The 16,046-nt window shown below is 31.7% G+C and overlaps 2 protein-coding genes across 2 annotated transcripts in view; one reads left to right on the top strand and one right to left on the bottom strand.

Moving 5' to 3' along the window:
- Positions 1-7,234: 7,234 nt before the first annotated feature.
- On the bottom strand, positions 7,235-10,964 carry LOC105621629 (keratin, type I cytoskeletal 9). The gene is made up of 7 exons (XM_012203096.1): positions 10,867-10,964; positions 10,479-10,613; positions 9,937-10,143; positions 9,058-9,243; positions 8,135-8,297; positions 7,763-7,871; positions 7,235-7,368 (listed from the first exon to the last, which is right to left on the bottom strand). Exons 1-7 carry the CDS (start codon positions 10,962-10,964, stop codon positions 7,235-7,237), a joined length of 1,032 nt encoding a protein of 343 aa, XP_012058486.1.
- Positions 10,965-12,266: 1,302 nt separating this feature from the next.
- The window catches only part of LOC105621673 (serine/threonine-protein kinase polo-like), a 10,688-nt gene continuing 6,908 nt past the window's right edge, over positions 12,267-16,046 (top strand). The window contains exons 1-2 of the mRNA XM_012203141.1: positions 12,267-12,353; positions 12,427-12,541. Coding sequence (XP_012058531.1) covers positions 12,267-12,353; positions 12,427-12,541 — 202 coding nt within the window. The remainder of the gene's footprint in view (positions 12,354-12,426; positions 12,542-16,046) is intronic.

The raw sequence follows: 16,046 nt of genomic DNA, 5'->3' as shown, positions 1-16,046 counted from the left end.
TATATATATATATATATATATATATATATATATATATATATATATATAATTGGTATATACTATAAGTATATTATTCGTATACACTCCAAATTTCTTGGAATGAAATCTCACAAAGAGAGTGAAATATTTTCATTCTTTAAAAATGGCTGTATGTTCACTCTCTCTCGGAGTGAAATTTCACTTTAAGAAAATTAGAGTGTACTATTAGAAATAGTAGAAATATACTATTAGTGTGTGTACGCATTAATATATTCATAATTCTAGCTCACCAGATTCGTGATATTTCTGGTTCTCGTGATTGCGATACCGGTCATGCGGCGATTATAATCGATGATTCCATGTGGATGATGATCTCGTTGAACGTCACAGTTGTTGCCGTTGTGATCAACCTAGAGAAAGCAACATCAATAAATCAGACAAGAGCCGAGTGGTCAAATTGTGAAATCAATTTCGCACTCGTCTGAAAAATTTAAGCTAATTTTGTCTATATCTTTACGAAGTGTCGTTTGCAACATTGCTCGTTTACTCAAAATCGTGCCTACTTGATTATCGAGTGAATCAGTTTCATTTCCTTTGGCGCCATCCTAACTTTAGCGCTTTTAGTTATTTCTCTCGATTTAACGACGTCCGCTATGCGCGTTAAAAACGGCAAGATAATTCATCTGGGAGAGAATATTGTAACGATAACGGTTGTTAATTGCGAATATACTTATGAAAGGTGTGAATTTACGAATCTTTTCCACTCGTCTTTCTGATGTATCTTTATTCAGTCGTAGTGATTTTATCTCACTCCCTGTGCTACATCTTTATAAGAGACATAAAAATAAAGAAACGCAATTGGGCTTGTTACAATCGAATGAAATCTACTTTTCAAGCAATTCGATCGCCTGTGATACATTAGGACGCCTTTCAAAGATCCGCTGTTATATTGCAATTAATTCACTATGTTTGTTACTTCGCTAAATTCACTTTTACACTCGATAAATGCAGTAGTTCGAAGTTCCGTCTGTTAACTAATTAATTCGATTACTCTCTTATAAATTCTGATAAATATATATATGTATATATATATAAATATATAAATATATGTCCTCTTCGGAAATAGATAGCTGTTCACAAAGAATGGATAGATATTTATTTGTATTTACTCACCTGAGCTTTTGGGTTGAGGTATACTCGAGCATTTGATTTTCATTTCTAATATTTAGCATTGCACGCGTTAGTTTCATTACTTTTCTGGTTTGTTCTCTTTCCCATTCTCATTTTCTCATGTACGTCACATTAATATTTATCATTGATTGACAATCGTCTTTGATTAACTGTCATTCAGTTCCAAGTGATACGCAATTAAAAAAAAAATTGTGTGCATAAAAAAGTACTTTTTATAGCAAATTTTATAGCACTCTTTCTTTACTTATTTTTCATATAAAAATTGTACATTTTACATATATATGATTAACAAGGTGAATCTTAATTAATTATTCATAAACTCAAGGACTTTAGCTAATTTCTACTGCTTTCAAATATAATTAACGAAAATAATTTTACTCACTTTGAATGCCGGTCTAGTTAGCGCAATATTGGATTTCAATAGTACGACTCTTCTAATTTTATATATTTTTAAATTATTTTTAAACTATTTTGAATAGCGCTAACTGGACTGCATCCACTATTTATTCAATTTGTCTTTTCTCTTTTAAGTGAGGGTGGTTGACTTAACAAATTTGACATGTTTCTTGCTGGAAGAACGATACTTTCTGTCTCTCACCCTCTGACTTTCATTCATTGTTTCTTAAGTATCTCAGCTTGTTGCTACGCCTGTGAAATAAACTTGATTTTCATCAAACTTGGTCATTATTAGTACTTTTAAGTACCTTCCGCTGCTTAAACTCCATATGCTCTACAATGCACTCATGATGTTACTCTGTAATTGTACTCAAATGATACTGCTCTGAACTCATATGACTCTATAATAAACTCATTATATTACTCTATAATTGCATTCATATTATACTCATATTGTTCTATAAATATCATATTTCTTAAGTAATAATACTCAAATATCATAATATTGTGTACTAATAATTGAATTTTTAGAAACTATAAGAGATGTCGGGCCTTATATCTGGGCTTGTCAATTATTTCCAACGCTACGTTTACGTATGACTCAGGGGTGAGATATTCCTGAAATAGTAACGTTATTTTGAAATTAATAGATATGTGAAATTTGTTATATGCTTTAGAATAAAATCTTTAAACTTACATACACTTTCACAAACTCATAATTTTCTTCAAATGTTATCTAATTTTTACTTTTACCTTTTTCTAATTAAATATCTCTAACTGGACGTTATGATTTCTTAAATGAGTCTTCATCTTTCGTCCATGTATTTTTTTACCAGTTCGGAGTCGATTTTTCCTTACTGAAAACGTCGAAGAGATCATTATCGTAGTTTCAATTTTTAACATTGAATATATCTCTAATTAATCTTCAACTCTTACAAAATAATTAAAATTTCGCTATCTATTCTCGCGATGTTTTCAAGACTTCCTAAGAAACTCTTCCTAAGAAATCTTTTATTCTAGACTGCTTACAATCTAACAATTTTTTTGATATCTTTGTTAAAGAAAAAATCGACTGCAAACGATCAAAGAATTCATAGACGAAAGAATGACTCGGTCGGAAATGGCATTTAATTTACCAATGTTTCCCAAAAATGTTCACATATATACCTACTTTTTGTTACTTTATATTACCGAGATAATCTTTCGTCTAATTATCATACTTATTCGCCCAAATTCAGTCTTTTTGATTAGCTTGTCTTCCTAGGGCAGTTGCTGGTTTTTGCGTGTGTCTCGTCCACTTTTTCTCTGTTTCTCGTGCTATAAGGTAAGGTGACAATAAGGGTAAGGGTATAAGTCTTTGATGTATTGATGTTCTCGATCTTCATTTTTTTTTCAATGTTTCTTTCATTTTCATCGAGCGATCGTTTACAATAGATCGGGACATAACAACATGATGCGCTATATAGAATTATTCATAAAAGATGTATCATATACAATAAACGGTACAAATTTCAAGCGAGTTTCGTTAATTAATATAAAATAATGCACGACAGAGGATTAGACATTATACTGCATTGTTAAATTCATTATACTATTCGACTCCTGATCGGATTCTCTGTCGAGAAAAGAAATCTCATTCAAACAACCGAGACTCACATTTTTTTTCTGCAATCTGCAGAAAATGCATAGCTAATCGTTAAAGACAACAAAATTGCCAAGTTCGTTAAATCTTATGAAAAATTAACTATTTCATAAGAATTTAATTAATTTAATTTTCAATTGATAATTATCTCCAATATAACATTGATAAACTGCTAATGACTGATCATCGATAGTCGTGACGGTTATTTGCCCAAGTTATAGATTGCAGAATTATTTATGTAATTATAAGTTATAAAATGGATGAATCTAATATTAACAAAAAATTACAATAAACAATAAAATTTTAGTAAATAAGTATTACAATAAGTTATAAAATATTTCCAATAGTTTCAAAATAATCCTCGATATTTTCAATTAAATCTAACTGAATAGACATAAACTTTAGATAGTAACTTTAGATATCAATTAATCAAAATGAATGAATATTAAGACATATTGAGAAGTGCTTATATCAGTGTTTAACGTTATTCTCCTTCTAAGCCTTCAGGGATAAAGTATACAGTTCCATATATCGCGTGCTTTGCCATCATTTTTCCTTTCCACAAAAAAAGGGTTTATTTATGATTTCTATTTACAAAACAGGACGCCGACTTTACAGTGTCGTCGTTATCGCTTTTGTCATTGCTGGTTTCTCTTTAGTTATTACTGTTGTGATAAATTACGCTACGCAAATAGTGAAGAAAACAGTCGAGAAAATTAACGCTCGACCGAGACTTAATTCTAGATTGTCGTACAGGCGACGTAATGAAATAATGTAATGTGTATTAATTGCTAATTGTCAAGTATAAAATATGTATTCCCTATATCGTCAAGCAATATATATCGATCAAGTTCGTTCAACGCGCACGAGACGAAGACAAAGCAAGCGGAAGTGAAAAAAATCTTGGAAGCAAAGTGACGCGGAGCAGTGCCTTAGAAAAGCTGGGAATCAATGAGAAGAATCTTTTGAATTAAATCTTTTGAAAAGTAAAACAATTCTTCAAATACATACGTCAATTGAAAAATGCATTCAGCAAAAGACAAGGATATATTCATATATAAAATAATTACGACATATGTCTAACAATATTAATTCCCAACTTTTTCAACACGTGTGATCAAATCAGCTTTTACGAAAAGCGAGATAAGTCCCTCGATATATAAGTATATGTATCTCGATTTTACAATTTTACATCACCTTGCTTCAAGATTCCTCGATTGTCATCGTTCTTCTATCAACAAATATATTTCGCAGTTTTAAAAGGAGAAAGTTTATTCTCTTTAACGTGCGACGGAAGATGGATACGATCTGTTCTGTGTTTTTTTTCTTTTCGCCTGGGAGAATTGTTGTCTACTTAGATACAAAATTAATGAGCGGATATTGATTAAGTGACGGATATCTTTAATAACGTCGCTGAGACTGGGCGTTTTGGTAACCAGCACTGCCACCTGGAAACAACCATAGCTCCTCCGTTCCATTACTCGAGAAATATAATTAGTGTTCTTGCTTCTCTACATATACATAAAACTGAACGGCCTACTTATAGATCCTTGTACGATATTGCTACCAATTCTTTACCTGCCTATTATTTTTCGACGTTTTCGACGTGTGTTTGTGTACGCGTACAATGAATATATATCATAATTTCATTTGCCTTTGATTCTTAAATACTTAAAAAAATGGATTTCTTGTAGATTAGCTTTGTGATGTAAATATCTTTATGGACAGTCTTTTAAACTTGCTAACGATCGAATATTGCAAAAATCTCGTGTATGTTTAAGTGGATTAAGAATCTTTCTTTGCTATTATGTTCTTGTGATATCGCAAATGCTCTTGTAATAATATAAACGCTTTTTGTAGAACTGCAAATACTTTTAGTATTGCGAATGTTCTCGTAAGACATTGCAGCAAACATTTCGGTGTACTAATAATAGCTGTTGATAATGTCATTAAACATCTCTTGTAATGTTACACTCGTACCTAACACATAACTAGATATTTAAATTAATATCGTCTAATATAATAGCCCTATAGGTTGTATATTTTTTGCGTTACAAGTCGTTACATTGTGTTCAGTACTAACTGTAATTTTCACTTGATTTTTAAACGATTTTTAACTAAATTTGATCTGACCTTGTATTTTGGGAAGCGCAATTCTTCATAAATCTCTCGGAATCATCTTTAATAATGTCTTTGGTTATTGTTTTGTATATAATGAAATTTCACCGACTAATTATCCAAAAGTTTATCCTAAATTATCCTAAATTTTATAGAATGTCCTACACTTTCCTTGTCAAAAGTACGAAAATGTTCATATAAATCTTGCACATATTAAGTGTAATAAAAAGAAATCCATTATTTTTCCATTCAATTTCATGCAAAAATAATGGATTTCTTTTTACTACACCTAATAAAATAATACACTACATATGTCGTTTATATCTTTTTTTGTACCTTCCGGATGTTTCTTTATATATTATTACTTATTTAGTATATTTCACGTATAGATTCTACATAAACACAATTTCTTTTTCCAATCGACTTAACTAAATTTGTTTTCCTCTGATCAATGAACTTTTCTGAACTGCGAGTTGTACTTACCATAGTCCTGTTTCCCATAAACACCGTCCTGACTCGGATAATCTGCAATTACAAGAAAAATATTTATCACAACGCTTCATGAAAAATGCCGAAAATATAGAAGCGAATGACTCAGACGAGAAATATTTGAAACGAGTCGAACGAAATAACGAAAAAAAAGCTTTATCATATATAACGGTCAATTGAACGATAAAACAGTCATAGTAGTAAAACAGTCATAGTAACAGTCACAACATCATCAAAATATAAAAAAGGAGTACATTTCCATGAGAAAGTGACAACTAATCAAGTGATATCGCTTAATTGCTTCAAATGATTTAAAAACATTTTCTTACAAATTAAATAAATCTACGAAGAAATCTTTATAATAATATTGAATTATAGATTAAGAAATCCAAAATATTATAAATAAAATCAGATGATAGAGGATATATTGAAAAAGAATAATAAAAGGCTTAACATGATAATTTATATACTTATATATATTGTTTGTTTTAGGTGAGAAAGAAATTGCACATATCACGGACCTTGTAATCCTGGAGTGAAAGATGGCAGGAGGCAGTGCTGCAGTGCTAGTGTCTTGATGAAAGGATTCGTATCCAATTTTTGTGTGATTTCTTATTACGTTCAAAATGGGATTTGTGTAACTGCGCAATTCATTCGTATCGCTCGTAAGTAAAATACAATTCAGAAAAAAAAAAACTTTAAAATTCTACACAGATCTAGCGATATAAAAATCTAAATATCCGAAATAATAGGAACGAGAATGTAAGAAAATATCCGAAAAGGAACGAGAATGTGTGAAGAAAATTTCAAGAACTTAAAAAAAATTTCAATTCTAATGGTATTAAGACTTCGAGAAATTGAAGTATTTGAATTTCTAGAACATAAATCGATGATCTGACAAATTGACAGCGCATTTGCTCTCTCTTTTGTAGTTTAAATCAGAACGTTTCTCGTCTGAATCGAATTGTGTTTTACGTTTTTATTGCCGAATCGTGTTAACTCGGATGTAACCCGGAAAACAAAAACATTAGGTAGCGATCTTTAAAAACTCACTTATCATCGGGACATAAAATTATTTGTCAGAAAAGAGATCCCATTATATACAATATCTTAAATTCAATGTTTTGCTAGAAATTTTATGTGAAGAACATAATAAACTATTTATTGTCTATAATAATAATCTGATACTTTATTAACTTTTCTTGAGGAACATTTATAATTAACATTTCATTAAAATTAATAATTAAATTCCCTACCATGATTTTGTGACACAATTTAATATCGTGACACTTCTTTGCTGGAAATCTCTTCGAGCAAATAATTCAATATTCCATCTCTATGATAAATAAGCCCTTAAGAATCGCTCCAATGGCTAGTTAATGAATTGTATAATGTGAACGATGACAGCGAACGAAACAACTAACCATAAGGTTGCGTCGAATAACCCCGGTTGATTATGTTGACATTAGATCGGTCGTCATATGGATTAGCTGAGACATAACCGGCCCCGCCCCCCGGTCCCGCGGTTGACACTGCCTCCTGCTGGTAATCGGCTAGACATGCATTATGTAATATTAATAACTGTATATGGTGTCCCGCTGATCTACTCAATTCGATGCTCGAGTACTCGATTAGTGGATTATCGCACATTTTGAGTATTCACAATCAGTACTTGATTGTCGTGATAAGTACTATCAATGTTACACGTGAAAAATGCGTCAAGCTTAATCAATCCTTCACAATTTGAATTTTTATTTTAAATTATTATAGGAAGGTCACATTTGGAATTAAAATTTTAAAAATCTGAAAGTTTTGGAAAAAAAATAACTTCAAATTATTAGATTATGAGGAATTGATCAAAATTAATTAGCGAGAGACAAAGATACACAAATTGTAATAGAAACGACGCATGTCGCATACAACACCTCTTTAGTGTCTACAACTCACCTGACGGCGGAGCTTTGCCGTAACTGTACGGATCGTTAGCGCCGAATCCTGCAGCTGGAACCGATGACGCCCCGCCATATCTGCTATCTGCTGCGGACGGTGGATAACCCTGGATAATTAAAAGAGACAAAATAATCATGAATTCTAATTGAAAACACAATTAACAATTTTTTAATTAACACCAATAGAAAATTCTATTAATTTCGAAAGATTACAATTGTGTAATTATTTATTATTTAAATTTATTTAGAAGAATTAATTAAATTAAATACTCAAAAATCTAGAATGTATTTTAATATTCAAATTATTAAAAATAATTCGTTTTCAGAATTGTCTTGAATATATGTACTGTCGTCAATCAATTTCATTTACCGTTTGTCCATAATCCTGAGGCTGCTGATAACTCTCATAGCCCTGATAAGACTGCGTGTAGCCTTGCTGTGAGCCATAGCCACCGCTACCATATCCTACGGACTGTTGCTGCTGCGGTTGTTGTTGGCTGCTATAAGCGTTACTTGAACCTCCATAACCTTGGCTATTATCATTCAAAAGCAAAATATGTTGTTAATACATTCATTTTCTTTGTCTTATTAATATATACTTCACTGATTATTTTTGAACTTTTATATGTAAAATATAAATTGTAATTATTTATTAATTATATATTATATTATTATATCTTCAATATTTTTTAAATTTGTTATTATATTTGTTATAATGTCTATAAATCTTATCGAACATTTGTTTATTATTTTCGCAAATTTATTATTTCTAAAAAAAGATTATGTTATGATTATGTTAAAAGATTATATTTTGAAAAAGAGATAAGTATGAGTTTTAGAAAATAGCTTAGACAGTTAAATTGTACCTTTTATAGTATGTCATAAAAAGTATATATAATAAATTAATTTATTCTTGACAAAAGATTAAACATATATAATAATAGGTGTCTTCAACATCAAGCTATAATTTCCAATATTGATTGAAAATTAGTACTAAAAGTGTGAGAAATATAAAATTAAGTAATACAATTTTGATAATTCTCTTTTATATATAATTCTCTTTTATATATATCATTAAATATCCTAATAAACGCATTAATACATTTAAATATTATAAATATATAAAACTAACTAAATATATAAATATATAAAAAATTAATTTTAATTAATGTTCGATATTTAGTAAACACATGACTGAAATTACACATGTCAATTTAATTTTCAATCTTTAGTTTTCAAGAAAACAAATATCTTTAAATGTTACGATAAAAAGAAAGTTCCTGTGATATTCACCTAGGAGGTTGTGTAGCGTAGCCATTAGATGGTTGGGAAGACGGCTGATCAAAGCGTGGCCTTTTAGAGGGTCCACTCGAGCTAGGTGGGCCTCCTCCTCGTTTCGTAGGACCACCACGTCCACCACCAGTTCCCCGACCACGATCGAAGCCACCACGGCTGGGTCCACCTCTGCTTGATCCTCCTCTGAAACGATAAATTGCATTTGAATAAAAATATAATTCTATCACATTAACAAAATTCTCGTTGCAAGATGAGAGTATCAGTATTTTTCATATGGATTTCGTTTACACAGCTCGATTTCACCAGTTTCATAACATCAATATTATAACTTAGATGTAAATCGAATTGTGTAAATGTAATCATTGTAATTTCTATGCTTGTCTTTTGCTTGTTTTTTATTCCTAATACTAAAATTAACTGTTAAGTAACTAATGACATTACATATATTCGCAAATAAAAACTTACGTCTCATCTTTATATACTAATAAATTTTATTGCTTTATTGTCTTGTAGTGTAAACATCTTATTCGATTCTCTTTATACATATTTTTTATCATGACTTTTTGATGTCAAAAATATCTTAGTTTAACAAAAATTTATTTTTCTGACTGTCAAGCCATCGTATTAGATCTACTACTTTAAATTTTGAATTTCCAATATCAAATTTAAATTCAGCAAATTCAAAAACTTCTTATAATATATATTTATTAAGTTATCGTAAATCATTCAATAGAATTTAAGAATAAATTTGCGATATATTCATATGTATAAGATTTTTTTCAAAAAATTTTCAAAAGAACAGTAACCATCATGATTACATGAATAATTTTACTCAGGCTTAAATAAATTATTTTGGAGCTAAGAATTAACTCTCACCTGGATCCTCCTCTACCTCTATCCATGCCGCGACCTCGGAAATTGTTGCTACCTCCGCGGCTATCTCCCCTGCCGAAGTCGCCTCTACCTCTGCTACGGAAGCTATTACTACCACCACCCCTTCCGCCACCACCTCGTGGAGGACCACCCATTCCTAATGGTGGCGGGCCACCTCCAGGTCCACTAGACATTCCTGCTTCTGGTGGTCTATGTGAATGATCAATAAAATATATGATATTATATTAGCTTATAATACAAACTTATAAATTTTATTATTAAAAATATATAATATAAAAGATTTATAAGATCTTATAATTCTCATTTCACATTTTGCGATAAATTTATCAACAGGCATTAGTAAAAAGTAGTAATGTATTATTAATAATGTATATTTATTAAATATATTAATATTTTTCATAATATTGGAAAAAAATTAATATACAATTTATAAATTAATGACAAAATTAAATATTTTATAAAATATTTTATAAAATATGATTAATTTTATTAGAATATAAAATATATAATAATAAAATGCTTACCCTGGAGGAAAATGTCCACCTCGTCCACCTCTGCCAGGAGGGCCACCTCGGCCTCTCATTGGTGGACCTCCTCTCCCGCCAGGTCCATTACCTCGTCCGCCACGCATCATGCTACCACCTCGAGGAGGACCACCTCTGTTGCAAAATAAATATATATCAGTTATTTTTTTCATATTTATATACATAAGCATCTCTATTTGTATAATTTTATTAAATTCTTTGTTTCATTATGCCACATTTCTTTTTTTTTTAATTAAAAGAATGGAAACTAATTATAAAAGCAACGTAATATTTAAGAATTTTTTTCTGGAGCAAAAATTGTTTCTTGAGAATATTAAAGGTGTGGCAAGTGTGTCGAGTTAACTAATCTGCATCATAAGTTCTTTACCTTCCTCTTTCTCCAAAACCACCGCGTCCCCTCATTACTCCACCTGGGCCTCCACGGCCTCGAAAACTACCTCTACCACCTCCTGGTGCTCCCTCCATTATTCAAACTTCCTGTAACATATTTTGATTCATATATTATATATCAAATCTAGAAATATAAAGCTAAAAATTTTTAAGTTTACAATAACATAAATATTTATTAATAATTAATCCTGAAATTTTTGTTATCTTTCAAGTTTCAACTTTATAGATCAATTAGCTCTTCAAGATTTGTAATTACATATTTGCTTGATATATCAGTGAATGTTTTCCAACAATGATACAGTAGGCTTGTTCTTTTTAATTGAACTTTTTATAGAGTTTTTATAGAGTTTTATAGTTTCTTTTCCTTTTTTCTCCATATCAGAGAAAAAAGAAAAGATGAATCATGTATACAAAGCTAAAAAACAAACTTATGCCTAGTTTTATCAATGTAGATTGGCTTTAATCTCAGTTCAATTTGTTTACCTTTTTCTAATTTTTAGAAAAAGATGAAAAGTTAGTTGAACCAAGATTAAAATTAAACTATATTGGTAGAAATGGACATTAGTGTAATACAATGAACTATAATATTATATTCTTGTTTGCCAATGTTAAACAAGGATAAAATATTTCACTACATTCTTGCTGGTAAACATCCAGTGTCTGATTTTTCATTTAATGACACAAATTGGCACATAGCGGTTTTGTAGCAGGTTTTAAACCGATCTGAGTTGGATTGCTATTGATTGACACTACACTATCAATAATGGAACTTGCAATCATTAATCCAACAAGGATTGATTCAAAACCTATATAATAAAAAATACACAATAAAAAACATTAACATTCTATTTTTTTTGCAATTTCAGTGATTAACAAAGATAAAACAACTTGTACTGATTTGTGTCATCAAATGAAAAGAACCTGATATTCTTTTTTCTTGATGGAGATAAAAAAAAAGAACAGGTATAAACGCTGATACATGCCTAGAATTACAAATTAAATTTGAATAATACTGATCTATAAAAATTAAAGCTTGAGACCATGAAAAATTTCAGAATTAATAAATCTAAGAATTAAAAGGAACCTTGAATTCAGAAATTTCTAGAACATTAGATTCGCACAGTACCACGGTTTGTAACATTTGTCTAATCTGTCTAATCTGAAAGCAATTCAGTGACATTTTTCATCAAATTCTTTCAACGAAAGATACTCCGCACGTTAGTTATCAGTGCCTTTGCAAATACGGAAATATTGTAAAAAATAATAGAAACCCTCTCTCCCTCACTCTTTCTTTCTATATTGAAATGCCGAATTGCAGCGTGCGTGAATCTCTTTATTTGCTTCTCTTTTATTCAGATCTCAGCGAGTTTTAACAAGATGCAGCAAGCCACGACGTATCACCGACGCTATCTCGGAAAGTTCTATGAAAAATGTCCTCGCAGGGACGCGTCTCAGAGACACGATGTGAGATTTAATTGAAGCGAACTCTCGAACAAAAATCCGAAATCCCGGATTCATGAAACGACACGCTTTACAGAGACTAATGTTTACTTACGATGAGCAGGCGGCTATAAAGGCGGCTCATAAATCAGGGACGCTCGCACCAACAAACGAGCAAAATGGACGTCAGCAGGTCGGCTATCGTAGCGGAAGTAGTGTTGTGAAATTGCGAATTGGAAGGACAAACTCGGCGCATGCGCGGCGAGGCGACGCTAGCAGACGCTGTTACTAATCTCAGGTGCGTACACATTTTGCAGGAACGGTGGGTATCATTAGATCCCTCACGGGAACTAAACTTGAGCGACACTTTTAGCCGTACAATTTATTGGCATACCCTGGTGGAAATGTTTCTTATACTTTTTATATTACATATAATTCATCAAAATTTTTAAAAATTTCAAAATTTTTGAAAATTTCAAAATTCTTTCAGAGTTTCAAATTTTAGCAATTTATCATAATTTTTATGTTAATTCCAAAATTTTTCAGAACTTTTAAATAGTTTCATTATTTTTTCGAAAATTTCTCTGATATTTTATACAAATTTAAATTTTTCAAAAGCGTTTAGAGATTCAAGTCTAAATTTTTTCTAAAATTTTTCATGTATGTAAATTCTGATCTAAAATTTCTAGATTTTTCATTCTATAGTTTCTGGTATAAAATTTTACAAAATTTGAAATAATTTGAAAGGATATTTTTTATTTATTTGTTAGTTAATAATATCATCTGTGAAGGACACGAAATGAAAATTATTAATTATATAATAACAACATTAAGATAATATAAGATAATATAAAATTTATTTTTTTAAACGATTAATAAATTCCTTTACTACATATATAAACACACACAAATTAAATTGAATAATTAACACATATAGCGCTTAATTATTGTCATAAAAAGTAATGCAAATAATACGTGAATTATTGATTAAATGTATTGATTAAATGTAAATAGCATTAATAATTTATAGATCTGCGAGAGAAAGACATTCGATGTAAGTTAACGTTAATACGAGCCTGAGACCGATCACGTGTTGAATGACGTAACTCACGCACGCGCATGATAGTCCGGTACGATTTGTCTATCCAATTCGCAGCATTAAACGGAAAAAGAAGAATTGATTCGCAAGGACTATGTGAGTCAACTCACATCATTTATTCGAATCCGCTGCCAACGGCGGGCTCCAATCACCAACAGCATTCAATATTTATTTATAGTAATTTATTCATCTAAAGACCCAAGGGTACATACATACATACAACGCATCGAAAAATATATAGCAAATTATAGTAAATCATCATGTTATTATATTGTAATCTTTAATGATGAAATTTATACAAGTCCACTGTAACTTTGTATTACGTATACATATTATTATATACAATCATCAATTCATTATTATATTATACTATATTATTTATACTATCAATTTATTATAATAATAATAATGTCAAAGATACAATATTTTTGATGTAGAAAGAAGCCCATTTCTCGAGTCTGTTCTTCTTAATTAATGCCCGTTTTATTAAGGTACATTCACATGCAAGCAGCAGAAGCAGCAATCAATCAACGAGGCGGTTTTTATAGTGGCGTAAAAAATATTTTTTACACCAAATATTTTTTACTGCCGTATCACCCAGCTGATTGGTTGCTGCTTCCGTTTGCTTGATGCTTGCATGTGAATGCATTTTTACGCATTAAAAATTAAGAATTGCGAATTAAAAATCAGACTGGCGTTTTATATTAGCGGAAATTTACAGTGAGATCAATCACAATCATAGTAAAGAAAACAGAGTAATGCCTGCAGAGTTGTGATTGGTCGCGCTGTTCCATTCATCTGTAAAATTTTCACTCATGAACATGGCATGCTAGTCTTAAGCTGGAAATAAAAGCATAAGCAATAGAAACAGGGAATAAGAGATTTCAACTTATCAGAAACTATGAATAATAGAATAGACGCTTTCTGGTAGGTTGAAATCTTTTATTCCCGTTCCTACTGACTGTGCTTTTCACTGTGTTTCCAACTTTAAGGGCACAATAAAAGGAATAGGAAACAGAAAATAGAGAATAAGAATTTCAATCTATCAGAAACTGTATATTTCACAATACATGATTTCTGATAATTGAAGTTGAAATTCTTATTCTCTGTTCTCTATTTCTTGTTCCTTTTATTGTGCGGAATCCCTAAGACTGCATTTTCATGCTGATGCTCGATTCGAGCATCAAAACAGATCACTTGGTCAAAATTGATACTTGGTATTCGTCAATTGTATTCACGTGATTTATTTTGACGCTCGAATCGAACGTCGAGCGTCATGAAAATGCAGCCTAAGAACCAATCAGAGAACAACAGAGAACAGAGAATAAGAATTTCACCTATCAGAAACTGTGTATTCCACAATACATGATTTCTGATAGGTTGAAATTCTTGAGGTATACAATAGAAGGAATAAGGAATTAGGAATAAAGAAAAATAAAAGATTTCAACCTATCAGAAATTGGATACACTGAAATACACGGTTTCTAATAAGTTAGTATTCGTTATTTCTTATTCCTAATTCTTCCTTCTATTGTGCTGCATCATTATTCTCTTCCTTGTCCCTTTTGTGCGGAGCCCCTAATATTCTACGCGCGCTCGCTTAACGCAGGCAGCTAACTACAAAAATAAAGAAAAACTCTAGCTTGCTTTCGCTGGAAAAAGATAGCTGATAATGTCCCCACATCGCCATGAGCCACGTGACCCAGCCAGCGCGCGCGGCGATTGGTCGGCTATGCGTCATTTAAACCGGCGAGCCGTTGGCGTTGCATGTCTTTCGTGATCGTGAGTGCTAGGACTGCTAGGCGGTTTGAATTGAACAGAAGTACGGTGAGCAGCGAATTCAGTGGGTGTTTCTGCGGTACGGCAGCGTGTCGCGCTCACGGCTGTTCACTCTTCTTTTGCTCCTTTCCATCAACATCCTCACCGCGGTTCTTTTTCTCACGGACACAGAAGAACGAGAGTAGAATTGAGAACCAATCGGGTATATAACGTAAAGCAGTGCGCATCAGTCATTGAAGTATACAATAAACGCGCGAATCTCTACCGGCCGGTATTGCCGGTAACGTGATTTGGGGGGACGAAAGCGCAGATCAGGATCGACGACACGACAGCGGCCACGGCGTGGCAGCGGCAAAACGTGTCTATCTGATAACCACACACGGCATCATCGAGTGGTATCATCACATTCGACGGTGATACGACAGCGGGTTTGTTCGCCACTGTGATTACATCGATTGCATGATGTCGAATGAGGAGGAGAATACTATACCGAACGTGATATACGACAAGAACACCGGCAAGAGTTACATTAAGGGCCGGTTCTTTGGGAAGGTAATGAACGATCGCTGCGTCCTTGAGCTGCCTTCGCCTTGACCTTTCTCAGTCATGATAGCATTACATTTGTGCGTTTTTGTTGTATGACTTCAAACCTGTTGATTGGCTGTAAGATGGAGATCGGAGGACTTCTCTGTCTTGCAGTTAACAGACTTTAAAAAATTTCTACGACAAAAAATGCACAAATGTTATCTTATTCATCGCGCTATCGCATTTCTCGCGATTTTCGCAATGCATATATATATATATATATATATATATATATATATATATTATACTATACA

This window comes from Atta cephalotes (genome assembly GCF_000143395.1).
Source record: "Atta cephalotes unplaced genomic scaffold scaffold00035, whole genome shotgun sequence".
NCBI classification, from domain to species: domain Eukaryota; kingdom Metazoa; phylum Arthropoda; class Insecta; order Hymenoptera; family Formicidae; genus Atta; species Atta cephalotes.
The sequence above is the reverse complement of the archived record's forward strand: the minus strand, read 5'-3'. Positions and strand labels throughout refer to the sequence as shown.